Here is a 14034-nt window from a genome sequence, read left to right on the forward strand (position 1 = left end):
ATACAAAGTAAGGATCTCGCTATATCTAACTCTAATACAAAGTAAGGATCTCACTACATCTTACTCTAATACAAAGTAAGGATCTCGCTATATCTAACTCTGATACAAAGTAAGGATCTTGCTATATCTTACTCTGATACAAAGTAAGGATCTCGCTATATCTAACTCTAATACAAAGTAAGGATCTCGCTATATTAAACTCTGATACAAAGTAAGGATCTCGCTATATGTAACTCTGATACAAAATAAGGATCTCGCTATATCTAACTCTGAAACAAAGTAAGGATCTCGCTATATCTAACCTTAATACAAAGCAAAGATCTCGTTATATCGAACTCCAATACAAAGTAACGGTTTCGCTATATCGAACTCTGATATAGAGTAAGATCCATCTTGTTATATCTTACTCTTATACAAAGAAGGGATCTCGCTATATCGAACTCTGTTACAGAGTAAGAACCCTCTCTCTATATATAACCTAAGAATAAGTGAAAGATATCGTTATATCTAACTTTGATTCAAATAAAGGATCTTGCTATATATAACTATTATTCAACGTAGGGATTTCGTTATATCTTAATCTAATACAAAATAAGGATCTTGCTATGTCTTTCTCTAATTCAAAGTAGGGATCTCACTGTATGTAACTCTGATACAAAGTATGGATCTCGCTATATGTAACTTTTATACAAAGTAAGGATCTCGCTATATGTAACTCTGATACAAAGTAAGGATCTCGCTAAATGTAACTCTTATACAAAGTAAGGATCTCGCTATATGTAACTCTTATACAAAGTAAGGATCTCGCTATATGTAACTCTCATACAAAGTAAGGATCTCTCTAAATGTAACTCTTATACAAGGTAAGGATCTCGCTATATCTAACTATAATACAAAGTAAGGATCTCGCTATATCCAACTCTATGACAAAATAAGGATCTCGCTATATCTAACTATAATACAAAGTAAGGATCTCGCTATATCCAACTCTATGACAAAGTAAGGATCTCGTTATATCTTAATCTAATACAAAGTAAGGATCTCACTATATCTAACTCTGATACAAAGTAAGGATCTCGCTTTATCTAACTCTGATACAAAGTAAGGATCTCGCTATATCTAACTCTGATACAAAGTAAGGATCTCGCTATATGTAACTTTTATACAAAGTAAGGATCTCGCTATATGTAACTCTCATACAAAGTAAGGATCTCTCTAAATGTAACTCTTATACAAGGTAAGGATCTCGCTATATCTAACTATAATACAAAGTAAGGATCTCGCTGTATGTAACTCTGACACAAAGTAAGGATCTCGCTTTATCTAACTCTGATACAAAGTAAGGATCTCTCTATATCTTACTCTGATACAAAGTAAGGATCTCATTATATCTTACTCTAATACAAAGTAAGGATCTCGCTATATCTAACTCTGATACAAAGTAAGGATCTCTCTATATCTTACTCTGATACAAAGTAAGGATCTCATTATATCTTACTCTAATTCAAAGTAAGGATCTCTCTTTATCCAGTAAAAAATAATATCGATCTCGTTAAATATCTAACTCTTATTCAAAGTAATTAGGATACTGTTAATTTGATCTCTTACACAAGGTAAATGTATCCCGTTATAAAAATCTACAGTCACATTGCTTACAATTAATGGAAATAGTTTTGCTACCTACATTCTGAAGCAGGAGGTGATCATACCTCCATATAAAAACCTCATTAGGACAATATATATATGCGTTTAATCCAATTTTGACATGAAACCGGAACTTAAACTTGACAGAAACTCCACCCGGACTGTGCGCTGCCCTGGTAGCCATGTAACGCAATGCTGATGCTTAACTTATTTTACAAAGGGGTATTTATTTATTTTGGATTTTACAATCTTCACAACGGTAGCATGACATCCATACCTGTCACGTTATTTTGACAAAGTTCTAACCAGTGGTGCCCAGGAAGATACCATCGAGAAAAACTGTAGATAGTGAGATCCCTAGTGTTAAAACGGGTGCAAAAGTTCAATTTTGGAATTTTCACCTTTCTTGAGAAAAGGCATACTTAATCTGTTTATTCCGTTGTGAGAATATTTGGCTATCTGTCATGTGTTTGATCGAATTACAGTCGACACTTGCAAACAAATGATCATGCATACCTTTGCAGTTAAATTCTGTAACATTTAATCTTGCAGACAGCTCGTCGTTCTCGCACTCCAGACTTTCCTGTCGTTCTTGACCTTCACAAAGTTGGTTCTCCAAATCAACCACGCGCATGCTCAATATGTCAACAGTTTCGTTTAAGGAGGACTGAAAAAAACAATCATTTATTCGCATCAGAAAAGTATGTAATGCAATTTTGATTTTCTTTTTGTTGAACCATTACATCTGTTATATGTTTGAATAATCCTAATGATCATTGACAAAACAGCGCACGACATATACACACGTGATTGCATTTATGAGATTTGGTATTAGAAATGGACATTGCCACGAAGATTAACACGCTATCTCTTTTAGAAGAAATATATGATTACCATATCTTGTCTTAAATGAGTCTTGTAGTCTTCCAGTTCCCCCATCCTCATGTCTACGCTCTGTTTGCGTCTGCTCAATCGCCATTTTTCCCGCTTAAGGCACGCGATGAGAGCTCGTGCGGATTCCAGTCCTTCTTTAAGTCGCTTGAAACTGTTTGGTCTTGCGCAAGGATCTGGCGGCGTCTGGTTGATTTGTCGTTTATCGAAGTCCTCATCCTCCATCTGGTGTAGAACAATGCCCGACATTTTTTAACTCATACATTTTAACTTTTATATAGTTTTAACAAAGTCTTCAGTCTCCACATTTAGATTTACATTGAAATGCAATAGTTTGGATACCGTAAGACTGAACAACAATAACATATCATAGCCACACTAAAGCTCGACAGGTTTGTATTTGCCTTCATCAGTTAACATAAAGATAATAAATTATGCACTCTTTGTCTTAAAAATATATGTATCACAATTCGATTACCATTACATTAATTTCATTACTTGTGAATGCATTACTTGTTTGCTAAACACCCTTCACTAAACCGTGCTAATTCATACACCTGAGTTGAAAGCATGACTTAGAAATAGGCCTCAAGGTATAAACAACCCAAGTGTCCTATATGAAGCAATAAAATAGTTTTAATTAAGAATATTATGTCTTACAGTTGTGTTTATCCTTAATTGAGTTATCGGATCAGTACATAATGCATTAAACATGACTGTTATGTATATACAGCAAACATATTTTAGAAAAGTAGGTATAAATTATACGCATAATATATGTCGTGATGACACAAGCGAATATATGATAAACATACTACTTAATTACTGTCTTTGTAAGACCATATCTGTACATTATGTATACGTATAATTACGTTTAATGTCTTATTAAAAGAAAAGAGTAGGCCTTATTTATTTGAGTTTTTATGTTTTAGCTCTATAGTTACTTAGCTCCTTTGACAATGACTGTGTCAGACACGCAACCACAAATGTATTTAACAATTCCGCCTAATTGTACTGAATGGATAAAATGACAAAAATGTGAAAATCTTAAGTATTCAAATAATTAGCCCAGAAAACAGATTGTATTCCAGATTTTGAGATTACTGTTAGACTAAAATGATCGAACTTGACGAGCGAAATATGGTTTTAAGTCAAAATAGATCTCAGATCACCATTCTATAGTAATGTTTCGCCTCTGATTGCATGCAGTGACCATCGAATATAATTTCGGATAAATGTCGGATAGGTATTTTGACATGGAAACCAAATACCTCATACTGGTTTCTATCAATGTTGCCACTCCATCCACATGTATTTACAAACAGTATATATGTCATAAACATACAACGTGTATAAGACATCATCAACAAACATTAGCAACACGAAACCATGAAAACATACATCTTAAACCAGCTCGATAATTACAATCGAACAAATGTTTTTCCTTATTATTATTCTCTTTATTTCCTCCCATTTGAAGATTACATTTATATCTAAATATCATGACTGATATCCAAAATATTAACGTAAGCATTAATTGTCAACCATGATAAAATCTTCGACATCAATATTGAACATCATGTAAGGAAATGATAATAACCCTTGAATGTCAACGGCCAGTTACCTTATGATAACAGAACCGATATTCATTTCTAAATCAAATTCGCAGATAATGTTATTTTTCATACATAACATGTTGACTGGTGACCTCCGGGTGGAAAACATATACTTTCCCGTGACACCCGTCCTATGATTGGTATGAGTTTCTTAACATGACATCGGTTGGTAATGCTACTACAGAACATTAAATTTATTTTCACTTCCGTTTTGGTTTTGAGATGGGGAAATATACATTCAATAAATGCAATCATGACATATCTATTTTAATCAATTTCTCAGGATTTTTTTCTATGTGATTATTATTGTATTTTTAGTATATAACCATGATGGTTTTCCCACCCAAATATAAGGAAAAGACAAATTTGCTCCAAGGTTCATCAGCAAAAGCAAGAGCAACTAGAAGTAGCTAACGCATATGGGCCAAGGCACAGGCTAAAGAAGCCAGATGTTAGTCGGAGTGACCGAAAAAGAATGTTGCATTATACATTCAATATACTTTAATCTGTCTATTTACACACATTCGTTTATAATGAACAACATCACTGGAAAAAGAATGATATGCACTTGCGTTAAAAGGACTATTCAAGCTCGCCGGGGCACGGCTAACTAACACTAAGTACAACTAGAGCTACATATTATACTAGTATATATCTTTTAGTATATCATGCAACTATAAGAAGTTATAAGAAGCTATACATCTAATTCTACTGGACAGATTCATATAAACGTATTTACCTGTGGAGTACGTACCTTCACGTACTCGTCTTCTACCGATTTCAGTATATCTGCAAGTTCATCCAACCTGTCTACTAAGGTGTCCGCTGTGTCCAAAAGTCCGTCACTACTTCGACGACGAACAGGCGTGGTGTTCGTGTTGGCCATAGTCTGATGTGGCAATATCTGTAAGCAGTGGAATTTAAAATGTTACAAAAAGACAGGGCACAGGTTATATATGGTATCGAAGTATGTAATCAACATCGACAAATGCAATCAAAACATAACTTCTTCCGTCATATCCGAATGCTTGAAGCTAAACTCCGTCTGTTTACACAATTAACGTTTTTGGTAAAAAATAAACACCAACCTGTTATTGTGTATCAATACGTTGCCCCTAAATAGTCTGACACCGACACGAGTATCACTGACCGGCTTTTACCAGGTTAACGGTGATGTTGTTACGTAGGAGCCCTGGATCTGTTTAACTACACGTACCATCGGTCTTGGTGAAGGCCCGCAGCGAGCCTAATACTTTACCTGTGTATATTATAGTGTATGAAGTAACGGAATCAATTAGCAGACAAGGTACATCACTCACCATTGCACAAAGTTGTGTGTATTGAGTGAAGCCTGCAGGTAGATACACATATATCCCGGTACATATATAAGTGTCAGGTTGACATGATCGTTCTTAATGTTCAAACACCGGGAAATATGTTAGTTTTCACTTAAGATTTGTAGTTATATAAATGTATGAATGTACGTTGTATGTTTAAATCATTGTCCATATGCAATGTCATATATAACAAGAGGCCCAACGGGCCTGAATCGCCCACCTGGTATTAGTCAGGTTGACATGATCGTTCTTAATGTTCAAACACCGGAAAATATGTTAGTTTTCACTTAAGATTTGTAGTTATATATATGTATGAATGTACGTTGTATGTTTAAATCATTGTCCATATGCAATGTCATATATAACAAGAGGCCCAATGGGCCTGAATCGCCCACCTGGTATTAATCTCTCACTTGTAATCTTAAAAGTGGACTAAAATACAACTACAGGCAGAATATCAGTGTTTTCAGGTTTTAAACATATTTGACCTATGTGATCTTGAAAATAAGTCAAGATCATTTATTTGAACAAACTTGATCCTTCATCCCAGCATGCTTCTGGCCAAGTATCATCACCCTAGGCCTTTTGGTTACTGAGAAGGTGTTTAGAATAAAAAGTTGACGCCGGACGGACGACGGACGGACGACGGACGCCGCACCATGCCATAAGCTTGACCTTCGGGCCAGGTGAGCTAAAAATAAGAATTTGATTGCTGCTATACAATTATTTATATGTTGTGTTATATGTACCTTTCCATGTTAAATACTTGTTTTAGGTAGCTCGTGAGTAGACTTGATCCTGTAACGGATTTTAGGATCGACGAATTATGATTTTTAAAATGTTTTCAATAGCCTTAAGTAACATTCGACCCAAATGAAACTTACGACAAACAATATTAACTGTTTTAATTGAATTTACCTTGGAAAACATAAACCTGGGACCTTTATTGTCATCGTATTCCCAAAGGTATTCGTGTTTTCAATAAACAAGCCCTGATGTACAAATGACTGTCGTATGTACACAGGTATGGAGACTGTCCCGCGACGTACGTGATACTAATTGAGCTAATTGTTATATACAGCGCGTCCTTAATTGGATTCTTGTTGAAGCTAAACTGCCTTTTACCGGTAAGTTGGTGGTGATTTATAACATAATGTGTCTTTCATCATCACGTTACAAGGGGCTCGTTGTTTTCATGTCATTATTCATATCTGTACCAAAACCTTCCATTTTTCACATCCACAGGAAGGTTATAGCCAGCCTGGGACACAATTATACTCATATACGTGTGCATTAAGGAAGCCTTTGAGAGCAAATGGTCACTAATTATTCTTCTTAATTTTTTTTACCAACGGTTAGCCAAGTTTCGCTGCACGAATAAAAGCTCTTTCATACCAATTTATAAATTATTATCGTTGATTATAATCCAAGCTTGATCAATACACATACACAAGGAAATCAAAATTGCATTTCATACTTTTCTGATGCGAATAAATGATCATTATTTATCGTAAAGTGATGACAGGGTTATTAAATAACTGTACGACGCAGCGTAATTTATTTTGGCAAACTATTTATTACCAAATTTGAAAAGTGCAATTACTTATGTGTGTGTTGCGTTCATCTTTCATAGCCTCACGTGCATTCGTGTCTGTATTGACACAACATCACTGTTCCGAGTTAAATACAATTTCATGTTGTAAACACATCTTTCCTACTCAGCTCGGACATCTTCAGGCGTTATTACCATTAGAGTTGACCTTCAAGGTCATAATTAAGACGTCTTTGGTATTTGAACACGATACTTCGACACGTCGTGGTGTACGTCCCGTATCTGTTTACCTCCCCTTACAAGACATACATTGTCAATACATATATTTGTACCCATTTAAGAAGAGATGTCTCTACATAAATATGCAAAACAGCAGATATTCTTCAAAGACATAGCTAACGAGGGTCGTGTGCCCTGAACATCACACGGTGTCAGATCAGATCAGAGCCGTAGGCCTGTCAACACCACCGACCTTCAACCGTATTCTATGTCTGAGTGATCTCACCAAGATGTAAACACTACCAACGTCTGCCTTCGTCAATGTTTACCGCTAATGATGTCCAGTTAACTTCATAACTCGGTGATGATATCCAACCAAGAAGGTTTCTTTATGGTAATTGTTGACTGTTGGTTGGTTATTGGTGTGACGTTCGAACAACATTTAAGGTTATTTAAGGACGCTGCTATATGATATGTTATTTGACAACTGCATTAATGTATCTTGGGGGTGTAAGTTACAATACTTGTTCCTGTTGTCATTAGGATCTTTGGAGAGTATAATAAACAATATTGACGTTTTAATCAAGATTTTGTTTTAATATTTTATTGTATGCCCCATCACGATTTTCATGTTTTTCTATTTCCTTTTGAGTTTTGGTATTGTTTTTACGTGTTAATGCCCTGGGCCCACTTGTATAAAATATCTCAAAGTTAAGGAAAATCTCAAGCAATGTATTGTCTATGGGAAATCTTAGAATTGAGGTAATCTCAAGAGTTGAGATGTTTTATACAAGTGGGCCCTGGTATTTCATTATCCATCCTCGTTATCCTCTGTGAAACGTAAGGCCGAATCAGTCGTTCTCCACTTAGAGTTGTCTTGGGCTACCCAACAAAGCGATAAGCTTATATTCCTGTGCCATATTGGCGAGTTTCCTGTTACGCCAAGAGTCCACAGATTTGAATGGCCAAATACTTGTCTTCAAACTTTAATGGTATGGCTTCCAGATAGGAAGAAGTCGGCACATGCGCAATTAGCTTCGCCAAATCTTGTTCTGATGTCTTTGTGTGTTCCATTATTTATGCTAATGATCTTTTATTCCCAGATTGAAAAAATCCTTCACAAAGTCTCTCCCAGTTGTTTAAATGCCTCTTGGTTTATTTGTAGTAGACTTTCTCATGATCCAGTCAACGCGGGGACTACGGAATGAAACTGTGTAACTGACTCATCATGTCTCATCCAAGATTCCGCCTTGAACTATTCATCATGTGTTCAATTAAGGACACTGTACGTGGTAGTGTTTATATCTGGACGGTAATGCATCTTTCTTCCTGCATCAACGCTTGGTTCTGATCGACAGATGCCTCAAGTCCATTCAAATACACTATACAGATTTGTTTACCTATATAGATAGTTAAGTGAATCCCTCCACTTGTCACAGTACCGTTGGACACCTTTCCGATGAAATTTGACATCAGGTCTTTTACCCATTCTGAGTGACGCCATAAACAGATCTATTTGCACGATCACGTTCAATTGACAAGTGTTGTTGCATGNCCCCCCCCCCCCCCCCCCCCCCCCCGTGAAATTGATATCTTTATGCATATTACATGTATAATATAATATCCTATAGCATATCAATGTACTGGTAAAAGGTTATATAACATATTTATCTATATGGAATGTGAAAGCTCATTTTCCCACATTAAAGTGCCATTTTACATAAGTTGTGCAGTAGAGGTACGGCCTATCAACCGGTCACATTATTCTGATTTTTTTTATTGCATTTCACTAATGAGCATCTAAAATACAAACATAACGATGAGAGAAACACATTCCATGTGTTGCTCAGGAAGTTGAAGATCATGTTTGGTCTCTTTGGTGTCCCGAATAGGAGTAAACACAGTAGAGTTATAACGATTCAACAGTTGGTTCTGTATTTGTTAGATGCTAAAACTCTGCTGTTCAATTCAGTTTACTCTCGTTCAACTCTTGTTATGATTTTAGTAATACGTAAGTATTTAACCTTGAAAGTAATGATAAATCATTGGTATGTACTTGATGTCGTTTTATTGAATTTTTGAGGTTTAGAAAACGATTTCAAGATGATCGATCATGACTTTGTTGTCGTTTTTAAATAGTTGCAGTCTACTTTTGTCACGTGGCTAGTTTTGGTCCGATGATATGATGTTGTACGATATCTTCCCTGCATTTGACACTTTAATTAACAGTTGACCTTTGACCCTTTAAATATCTCATTAATGCATAGATTTTTCATTAAATGAAAACTAGTGCATTTGCATTAAAATATATGGCTCCAAAGATCTAAAATGACACTTTTATAACAAAAACAACAATCTAAGAAAATCAATTGAAACATCTGTAAATTATTACACCCTTAAAGTGGATACGGTAGCTCAAATTATTCACAGGATTTTATTCACTTTATTTACTTCACACAGGTTTCCGGATGTCCAATTTCTATCAGTGTTATTAATATCTTCATATTGCTTTATAATAACTTATTTAATTCATTCTCAATTAGAGGTGCCTTTGTGTTTCCGTGTTTAGTTAATGTGAATTAAACTTATGTTTACATCCTGATAGCACAGCCTTTGTATTGTTCCTGTATACAAATTACAAACACGTAAATGTCATCAGTGACAGTTTGATTGGCAGGCGAAAAGACACGTATGATCGGTGAAATAATGATGCCTAAATTCATGATTTAATAAAAACAATAGATCGATTAAGCATCGTAATCTTCAACGTTGTGGTTTTTTAATCTTTGTTTTAAGATAATTGTATAATAACAACGATGACAAATCCATTACAATATTTGAACTGAGTTATAATTAATATCCATTGATATATTATTTAATAATAATAATTGATTGAAGAGAAAATGTCTTTTAATCGTCGACGACATTATTTTTTATCTTTAACAACGATTACAGATAATTGTGTGTGCTGATATTATTGCTACAGTCTTTCTCCTTATCTCGTAAACATTCATCCAGGTTTTTAAAAAGTTGAACTTATGTTAGCGGAACGTTACTAAATTAAAAGTATATTGACATGATGGTGATAAATTACCTGTCATTATTACAAAAACAGGCTTTGTTTAAAGTGAAGGATCACTTGATAACTACTGTTCTAATTATGTTAGATAACATAAGTAATATGGGCAAGCAGTGTAACTAAGCGTTGGTTCAGTAATATACAGGTAAGTACAGGTCTATGATATCAAGAGAATAAATCAATATGACATTTATCAAATAAAGGTCGAAGTCAGGATGTAAACACTGTCTCATCAATGCCGTCACGTGCGTCACAAGGTCACAGATCACGTGTAACTGTCGCGGTCTCCCGGAAACTGACTAAGACAAGTAACGCCCCTACTAAACGCTAAGCTGATGTAATGAAAAGTTATTCACGTTCGTTATCATAATTTAGCGTAATGCATTCTGTTGGTTCAGTTTGCTTATATACTTATATACATAGACAAACAGTATGCAAATTTCTTTAATACTCGACATTTTCTGGGACAAACACTCACTATATTGTGTTTCTGTATATGTGGTTCCAATGTTGCCACCAGACTTATGTATGAAGTAAATTATTTACGGAATCAATACATGTCATTTGAAATGGAAGATTATTGAATTATTGCAAAAGTAGACAAGAAACCATACCGCGTGAAGATGTTTAATAAGTTCATTCACCGACACAATTAGTATTTTTGCACATAAAATGAAAAAAAAAATCATTTTAAGGGCCAAATTATGTGTGTAATTCATGTCTTACATCTGGTGTGATACACATAATTAATGTTTATGCGTTGTGTTAACCACTTGTTAGATGAAAACAATGCTGTGTCGATAACACGAAACTGGATTTAGTTCCAAATTGCTGTTAAAGTGAAAATTTTGCGCGAGAAAAATTCCGCGGTGTGACCTCTTGAACTAATCGCGATGGCATTGGTTCTGAAACGATTTTTTCCTTTTTATCTCACATAATAAATATGTTCATGTGTGCATATTTTTGTATTAATTTACGCAACGCGGAAAACGCGAACATTATGATACCGCAAATAAATCCAGTTTTACAGTATGTTGGTATATATAACAAAGAATATACATACTTAACAAAGAACAAGTAACGATATATTATGATTAATATCTTATTCACTGAGTTTATTCGCATGTGTAATATATTCGTTTTAAGAATAATCTCTGGATTGGATATAAGTCTATCAATGATACATTTTCTCAACTTCGATATCAAATTTATATTGAAACGCAAAATTTATCATCGGCGGAGATAGAGAGAAAATTCGATGTAAATTATTGTGATGACATTCATTGTGTATATGGTAATTTTACATTAATTATGACCTTTGAGTGTTGCTAACTACCGTTTACTTCGATTTAAGGTATGCAGAATTTTACTGCGTCTAACTAATCATTAAACTGAGCATAATTGTATCTATATAGCACGACTTTACAAAATCAAAAGCGATGCAAAATTGGTAATGAAAGCATACTGATCGTACAAAGGTTACTATTGCAAATATTTTACATGTCCACTAATGTAAGCAACGTGGTGTGGCCACACGATACGAGTACAACACAGATATTATTTGGCGTGCCGTTTGCGTAAATGAAATTATCTTAGTGTAAATATTTCATATCTGCTAATTGTCAGAGTGGTAATGTATCGGGTTGACACTTTGTGGACGGACACTCACATACAGTGTGTAGTGTGTTTGGTAAATTGACATACAAACATTAAGTATCAATAACGTTGATAACCTCGAGATTAACTGATATTTACGCAATATTACTTTGTATAAGTTTAAGTAACGGTAAAGTAAAATGTATACGACTCATTATTCAGGTTTGTTTATTTATATGTTATCAGGGGCATACATTCCTGATCAATACGTAGATTGTTCTCATTAAATACTTGTTTGTCTGTAAATATTTGTTGGCGTGAGTCATAAACCACACTTCTCTGCACATCCCCGGATCGCTGAAGTTTACTTTTATCTTTACATGTGCAAGAAGCTCCAACGACATTGATTTAGCTTCAGAAATGCATGCATACTTCTGAACGAAAGTTGAAGCAAAAGGAACGAATGTCATTTAATGCGAACATCATTAGTATGCAATTAACTTGCGAAAGCTATTAGATGTGTTACTTATTGTTGAATGCTTGATGTGGGCAAGCATACAAGAGGAATACATAAAATGTGTCCTTATTAGTGTAATTAACAAATAATTGTGTTCTAGTCACGGTGTTTTATCATATGTCATAACTATATCAGTACACAAATAAACATATGTATCAAAAATAGCATCTTACAATCACGACTTGTTTTATATTATGGTGACACGGCAAGTATACTATCTTCAATTAATGACGCATACAAATAATGTGTACCAACCTGTAATAGTTTGGTCAGTTATCAGAAAGCCAGACTGAATGTTCTATTTTCAAACAATATTTCCACAGCAAAAGTATGGTCGTCCGCCACTACACCTCCTGTTTAAGTCCAATTCACAGCATCAGTTCAAGTCCTGTATTTGTTGTAATTTCTTGTCAGGCCGTCGCACCAGTTCTGGAGACTTCGGCCGCGGCAATTGACGTCATCACATTGCTCAGTCAGGCATGACAACGTAAGACCGTGTCGACACATCAGACTTGCTCATGATCAGTATACGTGACCCAGTTGATTAGGACAATACCTGTCTCAGAAGAATACATGGGAACCCTACCAACTGTCCTGTTATGATAATGGGAAAGGTGTTATGTCGTTATTATGACTGTTGAAGTGGCCAGTATTTGTATTATAAGCTAAGAGTGATTTATAACATTACATAGCATGTCACCTTCAGAATAACATTATCAATGTGTAAGGTAACAAAATAGGATTTCATCTGTCGCAAACAAGTCATTGTTCATTTAATTTGTATTTACAAGTATTATATATACACACTGTATTTTTGTTACATTTGAAATAAATATTATTTTTATAAAAGTGGTGGCCTCGGTGTAAACACGGGTCAACGCTCGATATCATTCAGATGTTATCTTGTTTGGATTTGTCATTAGCACACAGGCGAGTGATTTCAAATGACGTTTTAATATCAACATGTAAAACTCAAATGGATTAAAATACACTCCTCTCTCTCAACTATTCAAAAGTAACATTCGCGCATTTTTTCATCTCCTGAGTTGTCTCTTAAAGATTTTTCTACATTTTTTTCCTCATGTTCCCCTTTTTTGTCCCCAAAATCAATAGTCTAGAGCTACTTGAAACCAAATTTTGTAATCATTGTACCCTTCTTCAGGATATGCAGCACTCTTGATAACTGTTTAACTTGTTTCCAATACAATGTTACACACTCATATACTATGTATGTCATAAATATGATAAGATATCAATACTCATTGTTTAATATTATTCGAAATACATATGAATTAAACCAAAATAAAAAAACATTTTTGGTGAACTTCATAGCAATTATGTTTCCTCCCCGAAAGAGTTATTATAAAAAGGCTTTTCATCATTGTTAAAAATAATATCCTCAGTGTGTTCTTTTTTTCATATTTCGCACTTTTATTTCTGAATTATTATGAAGTTTATTTTTTTATTTAGGATAATCGAATTTGACACATAACAGAGAATAGCTTAAGTTAGGCGATGAAATATAGCATTCGGGAAAACTGATTGGTAATCAGAAAGTGTCAGACAACTTGATTAAATCGTGA

The 14034-nt window shown here is 34.6% G+C and overlaps 1 protein-coding gene across 3 annotated transcripts in view; it reads right to left on the reverse strand.

Annotated features, from left to right (window-relative positions):
• Positions 1-13053, reverse strand: part of LOC110466085 (myosin-11-like) — an 18935-nt gene extending 5882 nt beyond the window's left edge. Inside the window, exons 1-4 of one of the 3 annotated variants that reach the window (XM_021522382.1) lie at positions 12707-13053; positions 4906-5055; positions 2539-2760; positions 2161-2311 (exon numbers count right to left, since the gene is read on the reverse strand). In XM_021522382.1, the coding sequence (XP_021378057.1) occupies positions 2161-2311; positions 2539-2760; positions 4906-5037 (505 nt within the window). In that variant the 5' untranslated portion in view covers positions 5038-5055; positions 12707-13053. Of the gene's footprint in view, positions 1-2160; positions 2312-2538; positions 2761-4890; positions 5056-5239; positions 5476-12706 lie in introns of those variants that run through there. The other 2 variants (XM_021522380.1, XM_021522381.1) reach the window with 2 other exon arrangements.
• Positions 13054-14034: the final 981 nt, after the last annotated feature.

This window comes from Mizuhopecten yessoensis, unplaced genomic scaffold (genome assembly GCF_002113885.1).
Source record: "Mizuhopecten yessoensis strain PY_sf001 unplaced genomic scaffold, ASM211388v2 scaffold11115, whole genome shotgun sequence".
NCBI classification, from domain to species: Eukaryota; Metazoa; Mollusca; class Bivalvia; order Pectinida; family Pectinidae; genus Mizuhopecten; species Mizuhopecten yessoensis.